The sequence below is a fragment of the Zingiber officinale genome, chromosome 5A (assembly GCF_018446385.1).
Source record: "Zingiber officinale cultivar Zhangliang chromosome 5A, Zo_v1.1, whole genome shotgun sequence".
In the NCBI taxonomy this organism is placed as follows: domain Eukaryota; kingdom Viridiplantae; phylum Streptophyta; class Magnoliopsida; order Zingiberales; family Zingiberaceae; genus Zingiber; species Zingiber officinale.
In genome coordinates, this window is record NC_055994.1 from 85795813 (window position 1) to 85809876 (window position 14064).

General features: G+C 40.8%; 1 protein-coding gene across 2 annotated transcripts; it reads right to left on the reverse strand.

Annotated features, from left to right (window-relative positions):
- Window positions 1-234: 234 nt before the first annotated feature.
- LOC121980834 (beta-amylase 2, chloroplastic-like) lies at window positions 235-7990 on the reverse strand. 2 transcript variants are annotated; one of them, XM_042533070.1, is made up of 10 exons: window positions 6876-7990; window positions 5686-5985; window positions 5516-5593; window positions 5218-5421; window positions 4425-4619; window positions 3648-3812; window positions 3154-3414; window positions 2542-2760; window positions 1109-1328; window positions 235-563 (listed from the first exon to the last, which is right to left on the reverse strand). In XM_042533070.1, exons 1-10 carry the CDS (start codon window positions 7326-7328, stop codon window positions 538-540), a joined length of 2121 nt encoding a protein of 706 aa, XP_042389004.1. In that variant the 5' UTR covers window positions 7329-7990; the 3' UTR covers window positions 235-537. The 2 variants fall into 2 exon arrangements, with proteins under 2 accessions (XP_042389004.1, XP_042389005.1); XM_042533071.1 differs by lacking the exon at window positions 6876-7990 and having other exon boundaries at window positions 5516-5607; window positions 5686-5824.
- Between the last annotated feature and the right edge of the window lie 6074 nt (window positions 7991-14064).

Genomic DNA, 14064 nt, shown 5'->3' on the forward strand with positions numbered 1-14064 from the left:
ATTCAAATCCACAGATTTGTTGGCATTTATCTGCTTCATTAAATATATAAAAGCCAAAAAAAAATATATTATAGCAAAAATGATAACCCTCAACCGAACTCTCAAGTCATCCATGTGATTTACAAAGGAAGTAAATCATAAGGATTTCACCAACATAATGGCCCTTTACATGGAATCAAATGATTCCCAATGTATTTTGCACGCAACAACACTACGTATAAGTACCAATTACCATATAAAAACCAATTCACTTCTCATTTCATTATGTAAAACCAATTCACTTCTCATTTCATCGAGTTGAACAAAGATTAACACAGAGATCAAATAGGGTAGAACTTTATCTTTTGCTAGCCCTCGAGCTAAAACGTACAAATAAAATGTACAATTTTTAAAATCCCCGCCCTCCTCCATCATCTCTTTAGTGAATATGTAAGAATTGCAATATGGCAATCATGATGAAACTCTACAAATATTCACCTACAATCTAGAGAAACAATCTCATGAAGCTCTCAGCATTTTAGGGCTCCAATATCTTGGTCATCTACACATTGGAACACACTCACCTGCAGGAGAGAACCAATTCGTTAGAATGGGAAAAGGGCGAGGAGAAGAAAGAAAGAAGTTACAATCCTCAAAGTCATGCTTAAATGTATATGCACGTAAAGAGCGAAAGCTATTGGTGTCGAAACTTCATAAACTACTAGCAAATCACGTCTAAGGTATACTAACTCTGAGTGAGAGTTCTGCATCAGAGTTTTTTTTCTTTACCAGTTGATATCCCCAGAGTTCTTTGCTCTCCGACATGAATTCTAAGTTTCTAGCATTACAGAGTATAGCCATAAAAGCATATGACAAGAAACAACAGAGTTCAGAATACTATCATAAGGTTGATCTAATAGGTAAGCAACATTAACAAGTTAAAGAAGCTGATGATGATACATATAAAAAATGAGATCTGTTTTCATTTTAGCAAAGGAAGGGATATTCTGAGGAAAGAAAGGAAACTAGGTTTAAATTATCAAAATGGCGCCACTGTGTCTTATTTCAAGCAGTTTATATTCCTGAAAAATAAAACAACTGTACTCTAAATGTAGAAACTATGTTTTACCGTGCATTTGTTTGACAAAGCGTTCAAACTCTAAAAAGTTGTGATTTTGCAGAAGTGTGGAGCATAGCCTAAGATAGGTGAATGATGATAGATGCCGTCTGTCGGGGTCATTTAGTGGCTTGGCATTGTCCAATATCTTAGTGTAGCTATCTCTGTCGTAACAGGGGAGAACATTTTCACTAGACACGGGTATACCAGCATCCCATGCAGCATTCAGTACCTGAAAGTATCAACATTTTTTTTAACAAGTCAATGTGAGTAATACAGAAAAATAGCAATTATGCATGTAAGCACTTGAAGTTTGAGAATACTAAAACATTCTAGTTTCAGGTGTTATCACAAAAACTAGACAAAAGGAACAACAATATAATGTCGTGTAATGAAAGAGATTAACTTCTGTCCATCCTAACTATTACAGTTCACAGGCACAAGTTGAAGAGCATTTTTCCTAGCCCCAGATATGATCGTTTAGCAATTTTTCACTAAAAAATAGTAGCTAAAAATAATACATATGTCAAATTACAAAAGTATATGCATACTAAAATTTGTGAGTGTATATACCGCCAGAAAGGGAAACGAACGAGAGTGTAAAAAAGAAAAGAAAAAAAAAAGACGCAACACAAAAGCATGATTTAAGCCTACAAGTCAGATGCCAACTACAGCCACAAACAGCAAATTAAGATGAGCGAGCAATTGAAATGTTAAATTATCATTCTTTAATTTGATTTTATTTGTAAACTCAGGAAAACTATAGAACCAAGATTGTTTAAAACAGGTAAAATTTTCATATCCATACATCATTATCTTTACGTAATAAAAGAATTGTCTTTACGTAATAAAAAAAAATGTTCCTGATTTATAATTTTGGACTATCACGAAACAATACAACCAGATATCAATGTAACAGACATCAGATGTTGAGGTAGATGACCTTAGCAACTAGAATAAATTGGTATATGCTTCTGTCTAATTGTTAATGATGATTTATAAGCATCTGCCTGATAGATCACAGGTGCATTTTTTTTTTACAAGTGGATGTTAATTGGATTACAAGAACTAGAACACACAAATTATGAAGTGTTAAGTAATAAAAGAATTGAAGGCTTGGAGAATGACTAGCAGATCACTAAACTGAACAAACATTCCTATGCATTTCAACTAATCCAACCAAAAGATATTTTAGGTATTGAAGCATATATGAGGTGATTATGACACAATAGCAGAGCACATTTCATTAAATGAAACATCTACACAATGGACATTTGTTGCTACCAGTGCCACGACATGACACATATTTTTCTTTAGAATCGAACTCCTATAGACGAGGTTGGTCATAGGGATCACTGTCAGAGACATAAGTAGACAAGGAATATTAACAGATGCTGCTGATGGAAGGGAAAAAAAATCATTAGTAGGTACGAAGGAATTTCTACCTGCCAGGCTAAACCTTCAGGATCTGCCATTGCCTCTGGGAAATCTTCAAACTGTTCTGAAATGCACAATTCACTACAGGTGAAGTTCAGTGCTGCACCATGCTTCTTAAGCATTGATGCTATTGGAGCATAGCCATCACGGTTGCATGGGTTATAAAATCCAGCAGTCAACTCAGCGGCATGGCTAGCTGTTTTATACCACCAGTGGATACCGGGTATCTGCCTCAGTAGCAAAGTGGAATAGTTAGATTAATGAACTGCAGAGAAGGTTAATCTTGAAACTAGAGAGAGAGAGAGAGAGAAAACGCAAATATAACCAGGAATGTCAGGAATGTAGTTCCCATTAGACTTGAAGAGATTTATGGTGGCACATTTTTGCATTTGTGCAGCATATATTACATACACAAGGGACAAGACATTCAAATGAACAAGTTCTATCAGAAGGTTAATAAAATTTAGCATTAACTCACGAATGACTTGTAGCTGTATATTATTTAAATTACAAATCCTAGGAAATAATTGAGGGTTGAATTATCATCAATTTTCTCAACACTAGTCCACTAACACAAATATCAGGTTAAGTTCAAATATGAGTGATACTTCAAAACTGACCTTGACAGCAATGGGAGAGTTATCAAAGACCAATTTAGCGAGAAACAATACATTATCGCAATGTTCCACCAAGACTTGTGAATACCAACCAAGAAAGAATCTACCATATGGACTATTATATTCTCCTCCATCACTGAAGAATCCAGTTTCATGCGGCTGAGAGTTGTAAGAACCAACATCATTAGGTCCTCTGGCCCAGACAGAATGACCCCTTGCATCTGCAGTTTTTTTTAAATGTTTCTGCAAAAACAAATCATAACACTTCGAAAAGATGACAACTGTTAGTAAAGTTCTGTTGCTGAAAAATACATAAAAAATGAAGACAGGTTATAGTAACATAAACAGCTATCTAGGAGTAATAGCAAAATTGAGTGGATGAGAAAGTTAAACTAGAGATGTGCAAAGAAAAAAAAATTCTTAAAGGTAATTGCAGCTATGAAGAAATATAATTTAATTTTCACCTCCAAGGAGAAGAAAATAGAGATAGAGCCCACCTGAAATTCTCCAATGCCAGGATATCTCCATCCATGACGCAGAGGAAAAGATGGGTAACGCAGCTCTCCACTGGGGCCTAAGCCAATCTGAATCTCACATATTGTACCATCCTCAAAGAAATGATCAAATTCTACCCTGAAGCTTCTCATGAAATCAAAATAGACCTGCGAAAGTTTAATTGAATAAAACAGTAAGATTTTTATCCAAAGATCAACCATGTATTATGATAATAAATTACCTGCATCTGAAAAAGATAACAACAGAATCAATGGTATGCTTGTGGAATCACTATTCCCACATTTAGTTCCCATGAACTGTTATAAATAGTCAGGTGAATGAATCTGAAATCAATGTACTATATAGTTCATTAAACATCAAAATCCACTTTGATTAATGATTTTTTTCTCAAATTTTTATCATGCTAAAAGGGTAAGGTTTATTAGTAATTGCACCATCTCAATTTGATACAAATATCAAACAAGAATTCTACAATGCAATGCACGAGGACAAATATACCATCTGTTTGATGATTAAAAAGAACAACAAAGCTAATGTGATGAAAGGGAATTCCCTGGACAAATCAACACAAATAATCTACTTTGTTTTTCAAATCGATAGAATTCTGGATAAGCTCCAAAGAACAGAACCAAACAATGTTGACAGTTGGGATGGTAACAACTTTAGGTAGTTGATATTGTCCCAAATGAATAAGAGACAAATAACAGAAGAGATATCCATACTAAAGATGACTCTTCGTCCATACTAAAGATGACTACCTCCAATGCAGTTCGAGCAAGTAAAACTCTCTCTTTGTTGACGCCACAGGAAAGACATTCTGGGATGCACCTCCCTTCTGAGTCCGTAAAATAGATATTTGGATTGCATCTGCCAATCTCTTCTACCCATTGAGGTAGAGGAATACACAAATTGTCACCAATATTACCTCCACATTCGTGAAATGACATGACAACCTTAAAAGGTAGGGGAAAAAATCAGTTATCAGACAAGCACAAATCAGGTAATATTAAGGTTCTAAAGAAGCAACTGTGGAAATGGGAAATGGAAATCAAACACAATTGTAAATGAGAAGCACTTATGAAGCTCCAAATTAATCACATTCATAAAACTGAATTTCATTAAACTAACAACAAATCTGTATTGTTGTGTTCATCCATGCTAGCATAATTTTTTTTATGGCCCCCACGGGGTGCTTAATTGGCTAGAGGGTAGTAAATTTGCTACAATGGGTAGGGATCAATTCCCAGTGGCACATGCGCTCCGGGAAAAACTCCTAGCCCCTTGGGGGTCAGTTATAAGCTGACCCCGTGATATACCTCCCTTCGCATAACTCAAGGACGGACTGTAAGGGGCGTCTAGGGTGAGTGTAATCACCTTTGGCTACAACATAATTTTTTTATGGAATTTTTTGCTTGAACATTTAACTTTTCACATGGGATCAAAAGATGGAATGAAGTATGATTAGAAATCATAGGAACAAATGGAATACTTGAATGTCTAAGTGGCTACATGTAATCAATGGTAATGAAAATAAAAAGGAAAAAAAATCACCTTTAACTTAAGCTTCAGATCTCTCACAATCTCGAAAAGGCGAATGTAACCTTTCCAATTGTACTGCTGTGGGACATGTGGCTCAACTATCCCCCACCAGCAGTCAACCATCACGCCATCAATCCCTATCGATTTCAAGTTCTTCAACTGCTGAACTAGACAGTCCGGATCAACGACTTCACAGTATTTGTTAATCACGCCGAGCTATCATAGCACACTCACAAAAATAAAGGTAAATCATCGTCATTAACCAGACACAAACAATAATTACACAACCAAGAAAAAGTAAGAAGCATACAGGGAGCATGACGTAAACAGGAATATAAGAGGTGCCTGAGAAATCCCGCTCCGGCATCCTGGTTTTTACATCAATCGACTACAATCCAGATACTACAATCAGCGGAGTAATCGATAGAGCAGTTACAAAATGCGGAAGCCAACAACGGCGCCAAGAACAAATATAATTACCTGTTTATCATTACCGGAGTTGGTGCTGTCGTCGATAAGCGGGTAGCTATCGGTAAGTTTCTCTCTGGCACGGTTAGCTCCGACCGGCACGGCAACAGTAATTCCGCAGTGCCCATCCACTGTGGAGATGGGAGGAGTGAAGACGCCCTTGAGACGGCCAGAGGGGTGGTCCAACGTTCGGAGAGCGCCGACAGGGGATATGCCCCGGAAGGGCAGTGAGGGAGACAGCGGCGGTTGGGTGGAGGTGGGCGTAGTCGGGGTGGCGGAGGCGGATGCAACCGCTGAGACGGGCCTCGCAGCCTGCAAGACGGGTCAACCCATATGTAGAATCTATATCAGAAAATCTCCATCCCGCAAAGATTAATTTTTTTTTTCTCGTGAAAAAAGGCATTTTTATTTTAGCACATGATTATTACTGTTTGTTGATTAAGGGTCAATCAATCTCAGAGTTTTGGGGGATGTTTCAGGTTATTGAACATTGAATGAGAGATCCGCCCTGGTAGAGTGGCGACCTCTACTAGAAATGCAAAAGGTACAAATGCCACCGATAGGAAAGAGCCAACCCGAGAATTCTCTCTCTATTCGTTGGTTTACTTAGAGCATCCACAATGAATCTATGTTATAACACTCACCATCTCATCAAAAAACATAGGGTCCACTATCATATACTCGTTATAACAACACATCTCTTTTCCACTCAATCATTTTAAAATTATATCATATTAAATAAATATATTTTAAAATATTAAAATTATTATTATTATTTTTAACAATAGTAGTTAGTTAACTAGCCGTTATAATTTTTAAATTTAATTCAAATTAAATAAAAAAATAAATTATAAATAAATAAAATAATATAAAATACAAGCCTAAATCGTTAGAAAAAAATATGTAAAAAAAATAAATTATTACCATTTAAAAAAATAATATTATTACTAAAAATACATTCATTATTTATTATTTACCTATTTTATTTGATTTTTAATTTTAAAACTTATATTTTTTTAATGAAAAATTTTTAAAAAAAAATACACTTACCGGGGTGGGCCAGGGCTGGCCCACCCCATGCCACATTAACACGTTCAAAGTCATGAAGGTGTTAAACGAACAATGCGGATGCTCTTAGGAAACGGGTGATAAGGAAGGGTAAAGCACAAAAGCAAAACACTAAAGACAGGAGAGGAAAGGACCTGGGAGGAAGGGAACGTGGTGCCGTCCGGGAGAACGATCCACCCAGCCTCGCGCGCCAGGGCCGCTATGACCTCGTTGATGTCGGCGCGAACTCGGAGGTTGTAGTTGCCGTGGCGACGGAGGCCGGATAGGATCCTTCCTGTGATGGCGCGACGGTGCCGCTCGCGTAATTTCGTCCGCTCTTTCTCCTCTGCTGGCCGGCTCCTCCGAGACCCAGACGCGGACGATGGTGTGGGAGTGTCGGACCGGTCCCCTGCCTCCGGCGGCAGATCAGGAGGTAGAAGGAAGTATCGTCCGCCAGTGCCCATATCCACGTCGTCGGCCACCATAGCGTGGATCCTCCCATCCTCGTCCTGGTCTTCTTCTTCCTTGACGTCCAGCTCCATCCCCTCTTCTTCTTCGTCGTCCTCCTCCTCGCTCGTCCCTACCAATTTTTCCATCTCATGAGCCATCTGTGAATAAAGTTCCGCTTTTGCTCCTTCCTGAGTTCCAGAGAACTACCAAATGGTATCTTTTGCGTTTCCGTTGGATCCAACTTCAAAAACACAACCACGTCGATACAACGATCGCAAGAAAACTAACTCTAAACTAACTATCCAAAATCTCCCAAACTTGGGTTTGAACTCTCCAAAGGGCTTCCATGGCTAGATCTTAGCTAATTAAGCAAAAGAAGTGAGATTTGGCAGAAAAAAAAAGGCGAGCCTTTTCTCGATTCATTAAATTGGTGACTAGAAGATGAATCGAAAGCATGGGAGCTCGCTCTCCGCCGCTAGATCCCTCTGTTTGTTGCCCTCCACTCCTGCCCTTTTGTTGGGTGAGACCAGATTCCGGCGCGGAGGCTTCGAGTTGCCACCGGCGAACTCCAATGGCAGGCTTCGTAGGAAGCACGATCCGCCAGAGATCTCTCCCTGCCCAGTCCACGAATGGAACCGGCGGGCGTCGGGCGTACCGACGGCGGCCGGAGACAGGGGAAGCACCGTAGGGAAGTGGGATCGGGGAGGCTAGGGTTTCGCTCGTGTGTGGCCGCGTGTTTGGGTTTATGATTGGCACGAACGCCATCGCATGAGCCGAGTGGAACGAAGCTTGACGGCTAGATGGAGGACACGTGTGCAGTATGGATGGCATGGATGGTACCAATGCCGGAGGCATGAAAGCTATGCGCAGCGAGGCACGCTTGGTTCCCGCAGGCACGCCTTTTGTGACTCTCAATTTCCTTTTTCTAACCGTACCCCTACAAATTAGGGGTGCATTGAATCTTAAATTTTTAATTAATTTTATGAATTTTAAAAGTTTTGGTGAATTGAATTTAAACTTTTATAAACTATATAAAAATATAATAGAATCTAAGTTAAATTTATAAAAATTTAATAGAATCTAAGTTAAATTTTTATAAAGTTTTAAAAAATCATATAGTATTAAAATTTGATTTTTAAAATTCTATAAAAATCTTTGGTATCTAAATTTTCAATAAATTTTTATAGATTTTTTTTAAATTTTTTAGATATATCTAACACGTCTCTCTTTTAGACCATCATTGCCTCTCTTTTTCCTTCCTTCACAAGTCTACCTCTTCTTTAAATATGGTTGATATGGGTTATGGTGAACGAACCCTCTTGGTAATAGGGAAGTCAAAGTCAAAAAAATGGGGTAATGCCCAAACCTGGTCAAACATAAGGCTTTTTGCTTATGCTCGGACAGGAAAGACTAGTCGACCCAGAGATGTTTAGTCTTATCTAATCTATAGTGTATGATTGGTCGAGCATTGACCGACTGGATACAAAACTCTCTACAAACGTCTAGACGAACATAAATCTGCCCAGGACAAAAGGCATTTAGCCTTACAAAGTTTCTAGCATATGTTTGGCCGAGCGAACGCTGAACGAACACAAGGGTGCTTATATGCCCTCGACTAGGCAAAGTCTGATTGAGCCTAAAGGCAATGAGCCTTATAAAGTTTCTAGCATACGTTTGGCTGAGCGAAGGCCCAACAAACACAAGGGTGCTTGTATGTGCTCGACTGGGCAAAGCCCCGATTGAACCTAAAGGCACTCAGCCTTATAAAGTTTCTAGCATGTGTTTGGCCGAGCGAAGACCGAACGAGTGTAAGGATGCTTGTATGTGTTCGACTGGGCAAAGTCTGATCGAGCCTAAAGGCACTTAGCCTTATAAAGTTTCTAGCATATATTCGGCCGAGCGAAGACCGAACAAGCGTAAGTGTGTTTGTATACCCTCGACCAAGCAAAACCGAATCAAGCCTAAAGGCACTCAACCTTATAAAGCTTTTAACATACGATCAGCTTAACGACCGACTATGATATATTCAACAGAAGATATTATTAATTGATCGACTAAGATATATTCAACAGAAGATGTTTTTATAATACCACTCGCTTAATAACCAGTCGGGATATATTCAACAGAAGGTATTCCTAATGCATGATCTGTCGGGATATATTCAACAGAATGTATTATTAATGCATGATTGGTCGGGATAAATTCAACAGAAGATATTCTTAGTGCATAACCGGCCGAGATATATTCAATAGAAGGTGTTCTCATGATACGACCGACTTAAATAACCGGTCAAGATATATTCAACAGAATATATTCTTAATGCATGGTCGCCCAAGATATATTCAACAGGAAGTATTCTTAATACATAATCGGTCGGGATATATTCAACAAAAGGTATTTTTAATGCATGACCGGCTGAGATATATTCAACAGAATGTGTTCTTATAACATGACCGGTTTAATAACTGACCAAGATATATTCAACAGAAGATATTCTTAATGCATGACTGGTCGAGATATATTCAACAGAAAGTGTTCTCATGATACGACCCGCTTAATGACTGACCAATATATATTTAGTATACAATCAGCCAATAACTTCATGACAGCCTGACAAATTTATCGGAAAATATTCTCTCAAAGCTTCTTCATTCATTAATCGATTATAGCGATTTATTCTTTTGCATATGTCATTATATCAAATATTCAAATCATAAATAACAAAAAGGGTGCATTTGGGGTAGAAAAAAGATTTCTCAGAGGATTATTGCACAAAGTCCAGTTGTACTTTTCTCATCTTCATACACACTCTAATAAACCGGGAATCATCTTACGATTACGGAGGTTATATGAGGTGGTATAAAAAGGAGAATTCTATCTGCTAGCAAGGTACGCAAACATAAGCACTAGCATCCGAAGTTCCACTTTCCTACATTTTTCGTTATTGTTCTTCTTCCACATTCGAGCAAGGAGACTAACTTGAGCGTCGGAGAGTTTAGCCAGGGATTTCCACCCTGATCTCAAGTCACTAACGCTTTATTGGATCGTCTGAGTGTATCAAGAAATTCCTTCAGATCTTAAGAGGTTCGTCGTTCTTTATGTTGGCCACAAATAATCTAATGTCGGAGATTTATGGGTATTAGTTGAATTTAAGCTACACTAAATTAAATTCAACTTACAGTCGAAATGACCTGAGCGGATAATCTCAGGCTGCCAGCAGAAGCTGGTTTCTGTAAAGTGCAGAGTGAAAGACCAGGTCTGCAGAGCGGAAGACTAGGTCTGCAGAGCGGAAGACCAGCAGAGCGGAAGACCGGGTCAGCAGAGCGGAAGACCGGGTCAGCAGAGCGGAAGACTAGGGCAGGTCTGCAGAGCTATAGGGCAAAGTTGTAGTGCGGAAGACCAAAGCAGCATGGCAGGTCTGCAGAGCGGCAGACCAGAGCTGCAGTGCGGAAGACCAGAGCAGCAGGGCAGGTCTGCAGAGCGGCAAACCAGAGCAGCAGATCAGAGAGGCAGCGTAAGTCTACAGAGCGGAAGACCAAAGCGGCAGATCAGAGAGGCAGCGCAGGTCTGCAGAGCGGAAGACCAAAGCTGCAGGGCAGGTCTACATAGCAGCAGACCAGAGCATCAGTACAAGTCTGCAGAGTGGAAAACCAGAGAGGTAGAGCAGGTCTGCAGAGCGCCAGACCAGATCTGCAGAGCAGAAGACCAGGTCAGCAAAATGGAATGACAGGGCTGATCTGTAGAGCGGAAGACCAGATCTGCACTTGATCTGGGAAAAGACAGATCGGGCGAGGAGACTGGCCGACCGGGAAAACTGACCGAGGCCTGCGAGAGTCACAGTTTCCTTGAAATAGATTCTGTTGGAGCAATCCCAATGGTCCGCGGGACCATGTGTTTTGGTGTTTGGGCAAAGGGTTTAAGTTAGGTTTACCCTCGTTATTTGATATGTGTACTTGAGTTGTGCAGGACTGCAGGTGACACATGTGACTCAGGTTGACGGCTTCGGGTCCGATGAAGGATGACATTGAGGACAAGCCGCGGGCTTGAATGCATCTGAGGGATCGTGGACAAGGCAGCAAGGACAAGGGCCGAGGGAAGCAACTTCGAGGCATACGCGAAGGATGACATTGGAGACAAGCCGCGGGCTTGGATGCATCCGAGGGACGAGAGCCAAAGGAAGTAGGCTTGAAGGCAAGAGGTCAAGGCTGCAAAGAAGAGTCAAGAGAGTCGTGAGGGTCCGAGTGCGAGTGAAATGTACTCGGGATGGGAAACCCTAAGTTTAGGGTTGTACCGGTCGGTGATCGGGATCGATCGGTGGTGGTGCTGAAGCGTGCATGCGAAATGGTGGGATCGGTCGGTGGTCATGGGACGGTCGGTGATAGATCTTGGATTAGTCTTGGTTGGTGGCACCGGTCGGTGGTGCAAGGACGATCGGTAGCAGGCAAATCAGGTTCGATTTGTTCCAAGCTTTATAAGAAGGAGCTTGGTATGGCCGACGAAATTAGACTTGGTTAAGGTCTAATTAGTAGTCTACAAGTGCTCAAGTGTTTGTGGAATCGAAGAGGTCTTGGTGTGTTGTGGTGAGGTTTCTCCACCCACAAGGAGCGACTTGAGATAGCCGGAGTTTCCGGGGGCTAATCCACCGAAGGATCGGGATCGTCCACCTTACGGACAGCCGTGGAGTAGGAGCATCATCTCCGAACCACGTTAAACGAACGTGTATTGGTTTGCTAGTTCTTTTCTTTCTTTAGCTTTCGTATTCATTGCTTTAGTATTTGTATTTCCGCTGCGCAAGCTAACAATAGTGTAGGAAGCAAGTGATTTGGGGGTGCCGTCTATCCAACCCCCCTTCAAGCCGGCCACCGATCCTCCAACAAGTGGTATCAGAGCGAGGGCGCTCTCCATCAGACTAACCGCCAAGGAAGCATAAGATGGCCGGGTTGATTGTCCCTCCAAAGTTTGAAGGAGGAAGCCTTGGGGACATCACCTATTGGATGATGAAGATGGAAGTCTTCCTCGAGACGGATTGGGACACAATGATGGTCGTCGAGGAACCATTTGAAGTCCCAAGAGACAAGAAAGGAAAGAAGCTCCGATCACGACATTGGACGGAAGAGCAAATCACACGGGCAAAGGCAAATTCAAAGGTAATATCAATTTTAATTGATATTTTGCCTAATGACATGATGAGTCGTGTAGGAAAATATGAGAACGCCCACGATTTGTGGAGCAAGGTGAAGATGGTTCTACGGGAAGAACCTAAACCTACACAAGAAGAAGAAGAACCCAAGGAGATGGGTTTAATTGCTCAAGTTGAAGAGGAGCAAACGGAAGTTGAGCCATGCTCAACATCCGAGGAGGAGAAGGAAGATGAGGCATCATCTACATCCTCAAGAATTGAAGAAAATTCCAAGGCAAGTGAAGAAGAAGAAGAGGTCTTGGAAGTGGTCAATCTAGCAAGCACCTCCACCGAAGCAAAGTCAAAGGACCACATTGTGTGCTTCGGATGCAATGAGAAGGGACACTACAAGAGTAGGTGTCCAATGGGTAAGAAGGTAATTCCTAAACCCAATCAAGTTATTTTAGATACTAATTTGGGTTGTAGGAATGATGGTGCCAAGAAGAAGAACGAGAAGAAGCACATTAGATGCTTCACTTGTGGTGAAATAGGGCACTACCACACCAAATGCCCCAAGAAGGGGGAAATCAAGAAGCTTGCACATTTAAAGAAATGGGAGAAGGAGAGAAGCAAGTGTCAAGGGGGAGCTTCAAGGGTAAGGGAGGTATACCCTAATTTGAAATGCAATGCAAATTCTTATGTTCCCATGCATGCTAGGAAAAATAATGATTATCATTATGTAGCAATGCAAAATTTTGGATTTAAGTATCATGATAGGAATAGGGTTAATGTAGATCAAAACCCTAGGAGACCAATTCATGAAAAACCTAGGAATGGTAGACCTAAGGAGGCCCAAGGCATTAATCCAAAGAAGGGGAGACTCATGCCTAGAAAGGGTAGGTCTAGGAATGTCCAAGGTGGACATGTTGACTCTAGGGTTAGGAACCTAGAGAGGGAAAATCAAGCTTTGAAGTCAAAGCTTGATAATTTGGAGAAATTCCTTAAGAAATTCACTATTGGATCTAAGGGATTAAGTATGGTGTTGGGGAGTCAAAAACCCAACAATGATAGATCGGGTTTGGGATACCGATCTAGTGTCTCCAAGGCCAAAAGGAGATCATATGCTAGGGTGACAAATGATCATGGCAAGGGAGAGTCCTCCAAAGCTAAGGGAAAGAAATATGCTAGGGTTGCATATGACTATAGCAAGGAGAAGCCAATAAATGGCAAGGGAAAGCCATTTAATGGTAAGAAGAAATTAACCAAGGACAAGGTGTCCAAGGTTAAGAAAGTTACGTTTGTAGGCCAAGTGTCACCGGGGGTGGACCGATGTGGCCTGGCCATTGTGGATGAGTCACCTAGGGAGGTGGCTAAGGCAAAGAGCTCTAGGGGGAGCTCCAAGAGTCAATTTAGGACCCATGGCCAATGGATCTCAGGTGGGTTCTACTTGGGGGTCTAGAGGAGCCATGGAGTGTGCCAAGTGGTTTAGAGACGGACTTGAGTCCCAAACCTAGGGATTTGGCACACATGGTTTGTGTTTCATGCAAGAAATATGACATTTGGGGTCATATAGCATGATAATTGGTTTTGGATGTATAGATGCCATATAAACCAATGCTAGGGATGCATTGTGGGTTGGTATGGGCAAATACATCAAAAGGAAGGCAAAACTAGGACTTTAGGTCAAGGTTCAATTGAACCATTTAGCTAGTTTTGGATTTTGTGTCAATCTTGGGATTGGTGATAGATACATTTTGTAATGTATTTTTCCCAAG

What these genes read in the sequence shown, in the direction of transcription:
- LOC121980834 (XM_042533070.1), bottom strand. Translation starts at nt 7,328, where the DNA reads ATGGCTCATGAGATGGAAAAATTGGTAGGGACGAGCGAGGAGGAGGAC. An exon ending in ACTCCGGTAATGATAAACAG is followed by an intron (nt 5,594 to 5,685) that starts GTAATTATATTT and finishes TCTGGATTGTAG; the next exon opens with TCGATTGATGTAAAAACCAG. An exon ending in ATCTGAAGCTTAAGTTAAAG is followed by an intron (nt 4,620 to 5,217) that starts GTGATTTTTTTT and finishes CTACCTTTTAAG; the next exon opens with GTTGTCATGTCATTTCACGA.